Below are 15,525 nucleotides of genomic sequence, written 5' to 3' on the forward strand. Positions count from 1 at the left end.
TAAGCTGGCTTTTAGGCTTTTAGCTGGCTTTTAGGCCGTAATCATATGTTTGTCGAGATTTAAATGAAAATACGTTGAAAATCACTATCGCATACAGGTTCGCATGCGTGAGTCACCATTGTATCCAAGTTTGCACACAAGTCCCGTATAGCGATTGCTGGCCGATCGAAGTGCCGGCCAGTGGCAAGTTGCTACTTGCTGTTGTCATTTCAAAGCGACAGTTTTATTTTTTACACAAGTTGAAAACTTTACTTGTATGTCAGTTCTCAGTGATTAAACTGTCGCTTTGAAATGACAACAGCAAGTAGCAACTTGCCACTGGTCGGCGCTTCGATCGGCCAGCAATCGCTATACGGGACCTGTATGCAAACTTGGGTACAATGGTAACTCATGCATGCAAATATGTATGCGATGGTGATTTTCAACGTATTTTCATTTAAATCTTTACACAGGTTTTTCGGGAAAGTTTGTTCTACCTTCTATGTCTGTTCTCTGTGATGAAAGATAGAAAGAAACAAAAACAACTTTTCTTCTCCATTTTCATTTTGTTTGTTTTTTTTTTTTCAACCAGTGGGTCCAGTGCTAGCACGCTCATTCATAGCAACTCAAATTTGAGTGGCTGGCCACTCTATTTCATAAAAAGTGCACGTAGTCAAAAAATGAGTTTGTCTCATTTACTCAGTTTTGAGTTTGAGATGCAAATGCCAAATTTGAGTACATTTTACTCAAAAATCAAATGTGAAAAATAATCATTTAGTATTTTTCTTATTATTACAAAGAATGATATCGATACTTCAATTATCATTTACCTGTACTTCCAGGCGCTAGCGATGTCCGGAAATATAATCCGACGACGTTTTGGACATCTCTTTCATGCCAATCGGCACTTCGTATTAATGGCTTAAACTATAAAAACAAGAAAGAAATTTAGATTTGAATAAAAACAAAACTCAGAGAAACCTACCTTTTAGTTTCCTGAATGTTCCGCGTCGACTCTACAGCTACTAGTTCCGAGGCATGATCTTTTATAATGGCTTTATTCGGCGTTAAACTCCATGCTCTTTTACTTGAGAATAACTATTTTTTTCACCCGAAGCTTTAAAAATTTAATGGTTACTCACCAGTTGAGTTAATTCTACTCAAATTGAAACTCATTTTTTCACAGACTGCCTCTATTTTTGAAATTGAGTGCTCTGAACTCAAATTTTGAGTAGTTTTGAATGAGCGTGTACAATATGCTCATGTTGAGAAAATGGCATCTGAAAAATTACCTCGTAGGGTGGACGTGCCCTTATTCATCTCATTAGTCAGTATGTCACATTATTCAATTGATAACTCGACTTATAGTGACTGGATTGCGCTTAAATAGGTATCATCATCTTTGCTACGTACCTAAGAAGAAGTACAGTTAAAAAATTTGCCTGTAAAATGTAAAATGCTCCCGTTTGAGCGAAGCGAAAAGTCGAGTACAACGTACCCTTATTCATCCTACCATTTAAGCTAATGCGTTGAATAGAGATAGCAGATACTGCTCTAACTAACGTGTTCAAATGGGTGAGATGAATAAAGGAGCTAAGATGAATTAGGGAGCAGTAACCCTACTTTATATTCCCATTTATGAACAGGAGCTTGATTTAAGGACCAAACAACACAATGCCGTGTTAAATTAGCCATTTTTTCCGAAACACGCAGAAAATTTTAGCATAGGGTGATGAGCCCATTTGCGCCATGTTTCTATTATCACCCTACCCATTTGAAGCCGTTGGTTAGAGCAGTGTCTGCCATCTTTGTTCAACGCATAGAGTCAAATGGTAGCACAACAATAGGGGCACTCGATTCGAGTTTTCGTTGCGCTCAAACTCGAGAATTTTACTGTTTTCAGCGCATTTATGTTATTATATTGGTTCTTTACAACGAAGCGAAGCTATTGATGTCAATTTTTACGCATTCCATTGATTGTAGGGCGAGAAATTAACAAATTAGTGAGGCACCTTGCTTAGTATGGTGAAAATAGGCACTTCACCCTATTTAAAATAAACATATTTGTTTTCAATTCAATCGATTTTTATTTATTACTTTAAACAAATGAAAAAATTTGTCCCAAAAATATTTTTTTATTAAAACAAAAATAAATGATTCATTTTAATATAATTTATTATTGAGAAGGTAGCGAAAATAATTAGTATGTATTTTGTTTTTTTGCGTGTACACCTTATACGAAAGACATTCTGTCGGCCATTTTAAAGTGGAAAAAATGTGTTCGAAGCAGGAAGCGGAGTTGTCGGACCTAACCGTCGAAGCGGAGGTTTTAGATACGGAAGAAGTGGCCGTGGTAGACCTTCTCACCTCATTTGGATTATCGTTAGATGTTATTGGTTTGTTCATAGGTGAGTAAAATACCTTTTCTGTGAATAATACATTCAGCACAAAAAAAATCCACCATTTTCAGATAACCGCTACACTCTCGAGTCGTTGAAAATTGTGGAAAGGAAGGAGCTGGAGGAATTAATCCAATCTCCACATCTGGCTGAAAGATCCAAGTGCATTTTCGGGTTAAATTCTTGGCGTGAGAAACAGGTAAGAAGTAGGAGAAATTTAATTAACTATTTTGTGATTTTTGATGTCACCATATAAAACACTATCCGTATACGTTTATTAATTAATCGATTTTATATAGGGAATTCATCCTGTCACATGCATAAAATGTCAGCATTCGTCAACGTCTGCTGCAGCTGACCTTCCACCGGAAATATCTCGTGAAAAGTGCACAGCCACTTATTTGTTGAACACGTCTTCAAAAGGTCGCGGGATTATTGAAAATTATAAACAAACTGGTTATCTGACCCGGACGAACAAGAAGGCTATCACTCACATCATCATTGACGAATTCAAGGATCGGTTTTCAAAATTAATACCAGTTGAACTCTTGGGCAGGTCATTGGAACTGAGCCAGATATTCCCGAGTGAACCACAGGTAATGAAAATTGTAATGTACTTGATACAATAACATTGAACTAGAAATACGTATCTTTGGTACGGTAGGCCAACAAAAAAGCGCTACTGCCTCCATGAACATCGTTGTACCCTCTCTAGATAATATAATCTCATGGATTTACTTCCCAGTAAGTCCAGCCGGAAAATGAGCCGAAACTCTGGCTGGTATCAGTTAGTATTCCAGCTCCAGTGACACAACCGATTGTAATTAGAATCGGTTGAGTCATTGGAGTCGGAATACTACTTAGGACCAGCCAGGATTTCGACTCATTTTCCGGCTGAACTTTACTGGGTTAAAAAAACTAAAAATAACCAAGTGGAGACGTTTTATTCAGATTTCTAATTCAGCTGTTAAACTGAATTAGCTTCATGCGGAAGTGTCGATAAAACTATTTGAATATTTTTTCATGATTCAGAATTTCGGTTGCTTTCTGTTCGAAGTTACTCTGTGCTCTGCAATTCGTTCTAATCTAAAATGATCATTAAATGCATAGTAAGTGGATGTAAATGGTCGAGCCCGGAGCCAGTCCGGTTGTATGAACACATCAACAGATTTCACAAATCATTAGACTATATGCTTGTAACATTGGTCGATGCATGAGAAGATTTAGCATACGATCATCATTTTTCAGACATTTGAAAAAGCATTTCACGCAAGATCATGCAGACATTCGAAACGAGTGTAGTAACGATAATTCAAATCCTTGTACGAGTAAGGTACATTCAGATCTAATTGAATATGCTCATGTATCCGACAATTCATATAAATCGACGGAAAACGAAATTGAACGTCCTGATTCCAGTGACATTAGCTCTATTATTAATAAGTTTAATGAAGTCTCTTTAAGTGGCATCAATCTTTCACTCAAATGGTTAAATGCTAACACATTACCCAGAAAAACAGTGTTCTCTGTTCAACATGATATTCAAAAACATATTTAACCCATTAAATGAAATGCTTTCAAGCCTAGAGAACACAGGAAGTATAAGCGAAGAGATAAAACTAATGCTCAGCAAATTATTCAATGTATTTGATGGATTACACTCCGAATATACTTTTATGCAAACATTAAAAACAGCCGATTTATATGAACAACCGCAAGAATATACGATACCGATTACGAAACATCTCACTGAATCTAATCTTCTAGACGAGAATAACCAAGTAATGAATACAATCAAAGGTACACTGTAATCAAATGATGTTATACAAAGATCTTAACATTCATTTCCTTCTGTAGGGGTTTTAATGCCGATCAAGTTTCACCTGAGGAAATATTTGGAATGCAACGATGTCCTAAAAACAATAATTGATCATCTGGCGCCATCTCGGGATGGCATTATACGTAGTATCGTAGACGGCACGATATGGCAACAGAGAATATTTGGCATGTCATCGAAAATCATCATCCCATTGAATTTGTTTTGTGACGATTTTAATACTGGAGATACCGTTTCACCAACGACACGACCAGGCACTGCATGGAACAGGTCTGTTGAAAATGTGACCGAGCAATTGATCGCAAGTTACCCGTATATTGGCTCACCCCTCGGTAATACCAAAAAAATTATGTTTTGAGCAACACTGCTTGGATTTTCACTAGGATACCAAACACACCATATTAAAATAAACAAAACTTCTAATGGAAAACCGAATAAAACAGTCCAACTGGACTTTTATGACTGCTTTTGGTGAGTAAGAATTATGTTATTTGTTACAGAATGGTAGCATCCGATTGAAAATTTATTTCGTTTCAGCACTCAAAAGAAAGTTATGTCTCTTATTTCAACGCGTTGGTTCTGGATGTGCACCATCTATCGGCTTCCGGTCCTGATTGGACTACGTGCCTACATCAAAGATATGAACACGCTGAACTTTGTTTCCAACTCGGAGCAGGACAGGGCTTCCTGAACACAGTCGAAAACTTCCTGACACTGTTTCCGATTTTCACATTGTCAACAAGCCTCCCGATAACTGCCAGGATGCTCTTCGACACCACTCAGCTGGATTAGTAGAATTTCGTGTACAAGGAGTTTTCTTCGCTGCTTGCGATTCCTTTCCTACACCAAGGGCATTATTTCACTCGCCGGAGTTTCCGGGTGCTGCACCGAAACCTACACAGTATTTTATTGCAATACTACTGGTGTGCGGAGCGAGGCGAACCTGCGACAGCATTATTGATTATGAAATCGCAAACGAATCTCTCAATTCGTTTGCGAAATATCTTTGGATGCTGCTGATGCTGGACCGCGACCTATCTGGTTGGTTGGTGACAGCCGATTTGATGAAGTAGTGTGAGCATGTTTGATAAGAGCATGTTACGCCGATTAAGTTTCCGGAAAAAAATCTTACAACAAGAAATTGTGAATTGCTTCGTTGTAGTGGGTAATATATAATAAAATACCATACGGTAATTCTGTTATATGTAAAGTCACTTTGAATAGTAATTTACTAATTAATAATACATACATTTCAAAGAAGTTTCCTACGAATTTGATGATAATTGCTTTATATTTGTTTTAGTGCTTACCAGAGTTTAGTTACACAAACTATAGAATTTATTTTAACAATCTATCGGTAATATGTACGTTTCAATAAAACCGTATCAGCAGCCTCATTGACGGCTGAACAGTGAATGCCATTATTAGTACACTGCAATGGTTACGACTGCAGAGTGCCGATAGCTGGGTTCCACAAGATTTTCCTCCACAAGTGTGTGATCCCTCGTTCAAGTAGTGAATGTGGACACCAATGTTTGCCGATTATAAAGAGTGGTTGGACAATCCTGAAGATCACCGAGCGTTTTTCTGTAACATGAGCATGGCCATAACGAGTCAAAGGATGTTGATAGCAGCAACAAATTCAACATTACTTGTGATTTTAAATTTGTACTACCATTCAGACATCGATCGTGCATCGTGCTGGTCCTTCAACTTCAAACGATACATACTATTCAGACATCGGAGCTGATCAGAATTGCTTACACCATGACCCTCCTTTTATATATAGGACTACACGAATGGGTATAGGAAATCATTCTTTCGTTTTCAGTTTGTCCTCCTTGTTTTGAAAATTCCTTCATCCAGCTGCGGTTATGAAAGATTCGATCGTATCCACTATGCACCTCCCAAAAGCAACTGATGCATGTTTAGGATTATTTGAGTGTAACTTGGGAGCCAGTGTTTATGCGATTTAGATCGAAGGAAATCCTGCCTCAGAAATGTTTTTGGTCAATAAGTAAATGGGGTAATTTTTTTGGTTATGTTACTGTCAGTACGAGATCGACCATCGCAAATTTTTTGAAGTGGTCCTAAATCGGTTTGTTTGGTTAAAAAATCAAATACAATACTAATTTAGTAATTCTTTATTTACTATCGAAACCACGAAATTGTGTCACGGATCCATCCGATGCAATGGTTTACTAGTATATTCATCCGAACAGTTTGCCACACATTTCGCGTTCGTGTGCAATCAATCAGTGTGGAGAGAAGTGCTATGGTGCACGTTTCTATTCGTCTACAAGTCGTCTCCTGCCACCAGCTAAACACAGGGAATGAGCAAAACGTTTGGCAAAATTAGAGTAATACGGAAAACACTCGAATATCATCCAAATATTTTGCCAGACACAAAATACGCACGCTCACTTGTTTTCTTTAAATCACACTTTTCGCCACCGGATGCACTTATAACGCTACTGTTAGTAGTCCAGGAAACAGATGCAGGGAATTCTTTGCCACACACAGTGTATTTGTACGGTCGTTTGCACGTACGAAACCGCAGTTGTACGGTGAGTAGTGTTTTCGGTAGATATTTTTTACAACATGTGCTGCACTTATACGTCCGGTTCATGGAGCCCATTCATTTGAATATGTGTGGCCTTCAAGTGTGAACCTGCCGATAAATCACGCCACACGTGGTGCATATGAATGGTTGCTCACTCTTATGATGAATGTACGTTTAGAGCAGACTTGGACATAACATCTTTACCCCACAAGGTGCAGTTGTACGGTCACTCACTCAGTCACCCTTGTGGAGGTGAACGTGTAAGATTTGGGGAAATACATTGTCACATACAGTGCACTTGTACAGTCTCTTACAGGTGCATGTAAATCGATGATTGATTAGAATGCTGAAATTGAAGAATGCTGTGCCACACTTATCGTGACTGTACACTGTACTTTGCCAATATGTATCCAGACGTTTCCGCCAGGTTGTTCCTTCTGGGAAAATCGATTTTTGCTTTCCGTAAGGCTCAAATTTGTATGTCATCAGTGGATGTAGAGATATTCTGCCTGCAGATCATGGAATTGATTACCGTTAGTGTGCACGTCATCTCTGTAAGGAAGTAATGCCTTGTTAAAGTATTTAAATAAGATATCTAATTAAGAAGTCTGGTAATCTAACTTGAGGTGCAGGTTTTAGTCAAAGGTTTTGTTGATCCGGTAGCATGGAACGGAAAGTAGCACCTCATAAGAGATTAAGCCTAGTTAATTAACTAGCACAATAGTATTATTATACCTGTCCCAAATGTCCATAAAGCACGAGAATCCGGGAATATAGTGAAGGCACTGAAACAAAACCCCGTTTATTGTTTATGACACGAAGGTAACCAAGGGTTATAACGGTAACTATGTATTATTATGAAAAAATAACAGATTAAATAATGTTGCCAGTTTCGTGCCTTTTATTGCCAAACGTCAAATTTGACATTACCAGTTACCTGAGTTACTGAGGGGTAGTCAGATTTGAGATACAATTTTGGAATGCAAGTGTCTAGTCGTGTCGTTGGTTTCACCACATTCTTCAGAAACGTCGATTTGTGGTATTTACTATTATATACCCTGTTTACCAAGTTATGTTCTTGGTAAATTAGTAAATATTCTCGTGGCAGGCTATATTCTCACACAGGATAGAAAAGCGTTAGAAAATGAAGATTTGTATAACAATTTGATAAATATTTTTATTGATCTTGAGGAAAACGGTCTTGAAGTTCATTACGAAGGCAAACTAATAACGGTATATTTCATGATAGGCTTCATAACAGGTGATAACTTGGGTCTATCCAGCATCTTGGATTTTGCAGAATCAGCGCGAGCAAATTATTACTGCCAAACGAAATAGATTGGAGAGAGAAAAAGACACAATTGAATTTAAGGATAGTTATAGGACTACAGAAAACTATGCCGAAGATGTAGATTTACAGGATGTATCACGCACTGGCTTGAAAAGAGAAAGTGTTTTTAACAAAATTCCTTCTTTCCATGTTACTTATAATTTTTACTTCGACGTTATGCACGACCTATGGGAGGGCGTTTGTATATACGGACTCGTACATTGTTTAAATTATTTTGTTTTTAATAAAAAATATTTTACTCTAGGCGAGTTTAACACCAGAAAAAATTCGTTTATCTTCGGGAATTTAAATTCCGATAATATTCCAACTGATATAAAAGACGCCAATCTGATTAAAAGCAAAATAAAAATGACAGCGAACGAAGTAAAAAATATAATATTATTTTTACCTCTTATAGTAGGAGATCGTATTCCACTATGTGACGAAGTTTGGGAATATTTCTGTACTTTGTTGAAGATATGTCACATACTCATGTTACGTGAGATTTCGCAGAAATTAGTTGAAACGTTAAAGTGCCTAATTCATACACATCATTCAAGGTATCAATCTCTATTCGATGATTGCCTAAAACCAAAACATCATCATCTTGTACATTATGCATCATTCGTTGTATATTCAGGTACACCACGGCACCAGTGGGCCATGCGGTGTGAGGCCAAACATCGGGATGCTAAGCAATATTGTAAAACTAATAACAATAAAACAAATATATGTAAATCATTAGGAATTAAAACAGCATATAAGTTTGCATTTAATATTGCTAACAATGTTTTTGTTCAACCTATTGTAGACCTTGGCGACTCAATAGCTACAGTTAAACCGCTTACTCTAGAATTAGATTCTCTTAACGAAAAATTTCAAGATCATAACGCTATTCAATTCATAAGCAGTGTAATCATAAAAAATGTTTTATACACGGCTAATACAATTTTCTTTGTAGGTATTGAGTTGGTTAAAATATTCGAGTTGAATTCAATTGCCAAGGATAAAAATAATGATATAACACTAATTTGTAAGAAAATTCGATACATTACCTTCAATGCCCATCTGCAATCGTTTCTAGTTTCAAGAACAGATGAAATTATCGCTTTGAACAATATTGATAGGTTACAAATGCAAGTCATTAATCTGCATACATTCAATGGAAAGGAATATTTCAGATACTGTAATTTCATTCGCATAGATTAAAATTAATTACTATAATTACTATAGTGTAATAAAATTACAACAAATACAATAAAGTTGATTCTTATTCCGAAAATTTCCGAATATGTATCTAAATCTATTAATCTATCAATATATAAACCAATAATTTATTTTTGTTTATAAATAACTATATTATTATTTTGATCAGCGCTTCATTATTATATCAATAAAAAGTATTATTGTTTTGCTCGACAGCTTCTTTTATTGCACAAAAAATACTATTATTTTGATAAGGACACCATTATTATATCAATAAAAATATTGTAAAATCAATAAAAATAATGATTGCCATTGCCTAAATATACATTTTAGAAACAATATTTTAAATAAAAACAATAAGTTTGTTTTATTAAATTCAATAAAAAATATTATTGGTCGGGAAACAATAATTTTTTTTATTGAATCCAATCCATAATTTTAATAGGTTTATATAATTCATTTTTCTGCGTGTATATCACATTTATTAAAAAAAATGTATTTTGAACGATTTGTGTAGATAAATGTTTTGGGCCCTTTTGCAACATCGCACTCGTTTTGTGCCCTCTCCCATAATCCCTTTTCGGCGAGGCGTTAGCTTATAGTGCGTGAGGGTGAACCCTTTTGTTTACAGCAAATGATTATGTGACTTTTATTTTGATCCCTTTCTTGGTGTTGGGATGTTTTTGCTCCCTTTTCAAGTATAGTCTTTTTCATTAAGAAAAGGGCCCATAAACAATTTTTTTCACTTTGTTGTTTGGTGTCTATGAACCGTTAATTTTTGAGGGGAAATGGAAGGGAACATAAGCAAAACAAGTTATTTTGCTTATGTGCCTTTTCGATAATCTATTATTTCGCCAACAGCCAGGCTTCAGATTCGGCTTATTTAAGGTATGTATAAAGCTTTTTTAGTGTCCATTTGAAGTAAGTATTAACTGGAAATGTTGACGTTTTGTTTATCGGCCCATTTGAAATGTTCTCGTCGAAATGTATAACAAATTTGCGCAAAATTAAAAAAATGCATTTAATTTTCATTTTTGCATCAACTTTGCACTCCCTCGCAGAAAAGTTTGTTTAACAAACGTCCTACGCTGATTCATTTTTTCGACGTTTTGTTGAATGTAGGGCTAATTTTTTGAAGGGTTTTGACGTCTTACACGCAACGCAAAATACATTGTACGCAACGCAAAATACATTACGAATTTCTATTTTGATGGAAAGAAATGCATTTAATTTCGCTGATTTTTAAAAATACATCGCAAGTGATATGCCCCTAGGTCCAGTCCATTACACAAATTGTTTTGACATTTCGCCATAGGCGCGGTGGAAAAGTGGGAGTAGGCTGTATATCAGCCGAATATTTCGCCAAAAGTGGCTTTTGAACAGCACTCATGTACAATATGATGCCTATAAGCTTAGTTACCCATGTTCTATAAGCGACTATAGAACCGAATTGATGCCATTGTTACGGCTTAGTGGTTACTTGGGATGGTTTTGTTACTATACATTTCTATTCGGGTACTTAAACACGATTCCACAATTTCCCACATTCTTTGGCCAAATAAAGTGCCCTGGACAAACAAAGAACAAGGGAGAACCAGCCTCCTGACAACCCTATACCATCATATGGAGTTTGACAGCGACCGACATATATGGGGCGTTATAGCTATAAAGCCCCAAACAAAGAATTATGTTCGGCACTATGCTCGATATTCAAGCATTCCACACGACGTTTTGCATCTTGTGGGATGATTTAATATCATATCATTCAGAAAATCGACATTTTGTAACTAAATACAGCTTCTAATCATTCGGTTCAAAATCAATGTTTTGCCTTTCATGGCAGTGATGCTGGCTGTACAGAGACGTCGTCCTTGACAGGGAGCTGGGGAGAACAGTAGATACAGAACACTAGATTAGGATTGTCGTTGGCATCAGTGGTTGGAACATCATTGTTTTGATTCCGGGATATACCTGTCAAATGGGCCAAATAAAAAAAAGCAAAAAAATAATCCTCTATCGTTGTTTCATAGCGACCAATCATTTTTGTTTCTTTTCGCCAGCAAAGCAATGGCCATTCTCGGTTGATGTATTTTCACTAATTAGAATGTACAAATTGTCTAAATCTGTACTGAATTTTAATGAATTTTCATTTCCTTGTGCGGTATATACAAACTCTTCCATCAGTAGATACAGAACACTAGATAAGGATTGTCGCTGGTGTTCCCATTGTTTTCGCCTCGGAACATGTTTGTTTTGCTTTCGGTATATATCTGTCAAGTTATCGAAAGTCTCTCTAGTAAAAGTCTTTGGTCCGCACTTTTGGTACACGCAGAAAAATATGGCCTGCTTGTAACCACAAACCGTTTAGTTGAACTTCGAATTAGTAAAAGGCAGAGTTTGCCTTTCTTCAATTCAGTCTCGTTTATTTTTCTGTGATTTTTATGAATTCATGATCGAAAACGTCCAATGCATAAAATATACAGCAGAATAAACGAGAGGCAAACAGAAAAATTACGTGATATCTGCTATGAAACAAATTTCTATGTGGCATACTATTATAATTTCATTAGTGCTCACATGATATCTATGCGTGACAGGTAATTTTTATTTGCTACTACAAGTTGCAAAAAAAATATGTGTGAAATCAATATATTCAATTTTCTCGGTGTACATTTTCGACTGTTATTGTTATGAGATGGAAGAGTTTGTATATACCGCACAAGGAAATGAAAATTCATTAAAATTCAGTACAGATTTAGACAATTTGTACATTCTAATTAGTGAAAATACATCAACCGAGAATGGCCATTGCTTTGCTGGCGAAAAGAAACAAAAATGATTGGTCGCTATGAAACAACGATAGAGGATTATTTTTTTGCTTTTTTTTATTTGGCCCATTTGACAGGTATATCCCGGAATCAAAACAATGATGTTCCAACCACTGATGCCAACGACAATCCTAATCTAGTGTTCTGTATCTACTCTTCCATCTCATAACAATAACAGTCGAAAATGTACACCGAGAAAATTGAATATATTGATTTCACACATATTTTTTTTGCAACTTGTAGTAGCAAATAAAAATTACCTGTCACGCATAGATATCATGTGAGCACTAATGAAATTATAATAGTATGCCACATAGAAATTTGTTTCATAGCAGATATCACGTAATTTTTCTGTTTGCCTCTCGTTTATTCTGCTGTATATTTTATGCATTGGACGTTTTCGATCATGAATTCATAAAAATCACAGAAAAATAAACGAGACTGAATTGAAGAAAGGCAAACTCTGCCTTTTACTAATTCGAAGTTCAACTAAACGGTTTGTGGTTACAAGCAGGCCATATTTTTCTGCGTGTACCAAAAGTGCGGACCAAAGACTTTTACTAGAGAGACTTTCGATAACTTGACAGATATATACCGAAAGCAAAACAAACATGTTCCGAGGCGAAAACAATGGGAACACCAGCGACAATCCTTATCTAGTGTTCTGTATCTACTGGGAGAACACACCAATTGTTCAAAAAACAAATTTAAACTTAAGCCAAACACGAACCGCCATGTTTGAAAAACGCAAAAAACAACCAAGTCCATTTCAGCCGCCAGAAAATTTGTCTAAGTATTGAAATTGCCTTTAAATCGCATTCGCAAATTGTATTTGTTCCTACACGCTCATTCAAAGCTACTCAAAATTTGAGTTCAGAGCACTCAATTTCAAAAATAGAGGCAGTCTGTCAAAAAATGAGTCAATTTGAGTAGAATTAACTCAACTGGTGAGTAACCATTAAATTTTTAAAGGTTCGGATGAAAAAAATAGTTATTTTCAAGTAAAAGAGCATGGAGTTTAACGCCGAATAAAACCATTATAAAAGATCATGCCTCGCAACTAGTAGCTGTAGAGTCGACGCGGAACATTCAGGAAACTAAAAGGTAGGTTTCTCTGAGTTTTGTTTTTATTCAAATCTAAATTTCTTTCTGGTTTTTATAGTTTAAGCCATTAATACGAAGTGCCGATTGGCATGAAAGAGATGTCCAAAACGTCGTCGGATTATATTTCCGGACATCGCTAGCGCCTGGAAGTACAGGTAAATGATAATTGAAGTATCGATATCATTCTTTGTAATAATAGGAAAAATACTAAATGATTATTTTTCACATTTGATTTTTGAGTAAAATGTTCTCAAATTTGGCATTTGCATCTCAAACTCAAAACTGAGTAAATGAGACAAACTCATTTTTTGACTACGTGCACTTTTTATGAAATAGAGTGGCCAGCCCTAGGGGCAGATCACTTGTGATGCATTTTTAAAAATCAGCGAAATTAAATGCATTTATTTCCATCAAAATAGAAATTCATAATGTATTTTGTGTTGCGTGCAATGTTTTTGCGTTGCCTGCAATGTGGTTTGCGTTGCGTGTAAGACGTCAAAACCCTATAGAAAAACTAGGCCTACATTTAACAAAACGTCGAACAAAGTGGATCAGCGTAGGACGTTTGTTAAACAAACTTTTCTGCGAGGGAGTGCCAAGCTGATGCAAAAATGGAAATTAAATGCATTTTTTCTAATTTGATGCAAATTTGTTATACATTCTTCCCAGTAAAGTTCAGCCGGAAATGAACTGGAATTCTGGCTGGTTCCAGTTCGTATTCCGGCTCCAGTGCAACAACCGATTCTAACTAGAATCGGTTGTGTCACTGGAGCCGGAACACGAACTGGAACCAGCCAGAATTCCGGTTCATTTCCGGCTGAGCTAAACTGGGTTAGAGTGATCTGCCCCTAGGGCCAGCCACTCAAATTTGAGTTGCTATGAATGAGCGTGTAGTAACTATAGGTATTGTCTCTGGGTTATTCGTCTCTCTTCCTATTTTCTCTGCAAAATTGTTATTGTAATTTATTAATCGTATTAGACCAGAGCCCTTTGGATAAATTTTTTGTCAGGACAAGGAGAAAGTTTTTTATTAGAAAATTAATTAATTACAGAATGCGAACAAAATAATGGAAATCACAAAATCAAAACTTTTTATGCATACAATTATTGATGTCAAGGACGATTTCGAAGAGGTAATACAGTTTAATGTTTACTAATATCTAATAGCGCTTTTGTTTGACCCTGAAACTGATGGGATTTCCGATTGATGTGCACAAGAGATAACTACTAGAGAGAGCAAAGCGCCACTGCCTCCATTAGGCAATCCACCACGACGTTTGTTTGACAATTCAGCGGTGGGTTCTGTCAACAAGTCTACTGCGAACAGAAAAACTCGTCCGACAAACATCTTCGTTAGTCCGATTCGTTTGATGTTGGATCGAATCAACGATATTGTTGGACGTCGCACCCCTCGGAGTAACGTCAGAAGAAGTAAACAAGAATTAATCAGCTGACCAGAAACGTCTCATAGATTGCCTACTTGGGATTTTCGATTGATTTACACCGGTGTATTGGAGTGCACTGGAACTGCACCATTTTTGCACTTTCTAGCAGAAGCAGAGATGCCAGGTACTTTTTTCAAATGTCTGGAATAATAATTTTAAAAGTCTGGGAAGAACAAAAAATGTCAAGAAAGCTAGTGTAACCAAATGCCTTTGTATTCAAAAATCTGCAAATATCTGCAACCAAACTAAAAAATCTGCGAATATCTGCAACCAAACTAAAAAATCTGCAAATATCTACGTCATCGAAAAAATCTGCAGCTTAAATTAAAAGTCTGCGAATTTGCAGACTTGTCTGCAAATCTGGCATCTCTGAGCAGAAGTGCAGAAAACTGGGTATGTTCCATTGACACTTCTGCTAGAAAGTGCAAAACTAGTGCACTCTAGAGCACTCTAGTTAGAGTGTGGCCAAGAGGCCATGACGTAGCCAAACGAACATGAAATTTGACGTATTTCTATTGTGTATACGTCAAATTCCATGTTCGTTCGGATACGTCGTGGCCTCTTGGCTACACTCTAACTAGAGTGCTATAGTGCACTCCACTACACCGGTGCACATCAATCGAAAATCCCACATGTATTCACGGACTGAAACATGGGGTCTCGCTCTAGCATGTTGTACAGGGTGGCTAGATAGAATTCCTTAATATCGGTAAACTTACTAAAAGTTTATTGGTAGGCCGTGTTTTTGTCCCAAAAACGTAGCGTTGACTAAAGAGACTATAGAATCAATGTCGTTTATAGCAAAGAGAATAGGGAAAGAGGCGAATAGTGTGA

The 15,525-nt window shown here is 36.5% G+C and overlaps 2 protein-coding genes across 8 annotated transcripts in view; both read left to right on the forward strand.

Annotated features, from left to right (window-relative positions):
* Window positions 1-2,252: 2,252 nt before the first annotated feature.
* Window positions 2,253-5,496, forward strand: LOC131679015 (uncharacterized). 3 transcript variants are annotated; one of them, XR_009303788.1, is made up of 5 exons: window positions 2,253-2,387; window positions 2,450-2,577; window positions 2,678-2,974; window positions 4,236-4,686; window positions 4,753-5,496. XR_009303788.1 is itself a non-coding variant. In XM_058959526.1 (4 exons), the coding sequence occupies exons 1-4, from the start codon at window positions 2,255-2,257 to the stop codon at window positions 4,242-4,244; spliced, it is 567 nt and encodes a 188-aa protein (XP_058815509.1). In that variant the 5' UTR covers window positions 2,253-2,254; the 3' UTR covers window positions 4,245-5,496. The 3 variants fall into 3 exon arrangements, 2 of the variants coding, with proteins under 2 accessions (XP_058815509.1, XP_058815508.1); XM_058959526.1 differs by having other exon boundaries at window positions 4,236-5,496; XM_058959525.1 differs by lacking the exons at window positions 4,236-4,686; window positions 4,753-5,496 and having other exon boundaries at window positions 2,678-3,187.
* An 8,697-nt stretch (window positions 5,497-14,193) lies between these two features.
* The window catches only part of LOC131683083 (integrator complex subunit 3 homolog), an 891,455-nt gene continuing 890,123 nt past the window's right edge, over window positions 14,194-15,525 (forward strand). For 3 of the 5 annotated variants that reach the window (XM_058964901.1, XM_058964902.1, XM_058964903.1), the window contains exon 1: window positions 14,195-14,379. In XM_058964901.1, coding sequence (XP_058820884.1) covers window positions 14,314-14,379 — 66 coding nt within the window. In that variant the 5' untranslated portion in view covers window positions 14,195-14,313. Of the gene's footprint in view, window positions 14,380-15,525 lie in introns of all 5 variants that reach the window. The other 2 variants (XM_058964904.1, XM_058964905.1) reach the window with 2 other exon arrangements.

The sequence above is a fragment of the Topomyia yanbarensis genome, chromosome 2 (genome assembly GCF_030247195.1).
Source record: "Topomyia yanbarensis strain Yona2022 chromosome 2, ASM3024719v1, whole genome shotgun sequence".
Classification (NCBI taxonomy): domain Eukaryota; kingdom Metazoa; phylum Arthropoda; class Insecta; order Diptera; family Culicidae; genus Topomyia; species Topomyia yanbarensis.

What these genes read in the sequence shown, in the direction of transcription:
- LOC131679015 (XM_058959525.1), top strand. Translation starts at nt 2,255, where the DNA reads ATGTGTTCGAAGCAGGAAGCGGAGTTGTCGGACCTAACCGTCGAAGCG. An exon ending in TGTTATTGGTTTGTTCATAG is followed by an intron (nt 2,388 to 2,449) that starts GTGAGTAAAATA and finishes CACCATTTTCAG; the next exon opens with ATAACCGCTACACTCTCGAG. An exon ending in ATTCTTGGCGTGAGAAACAG is followed by an intron (nt 2,578 to 2,677) that starts GTAAGAAGTAGG and finishes GATTTTATATAG; the next exon opens with GGAATTCATCCTGTCACATG.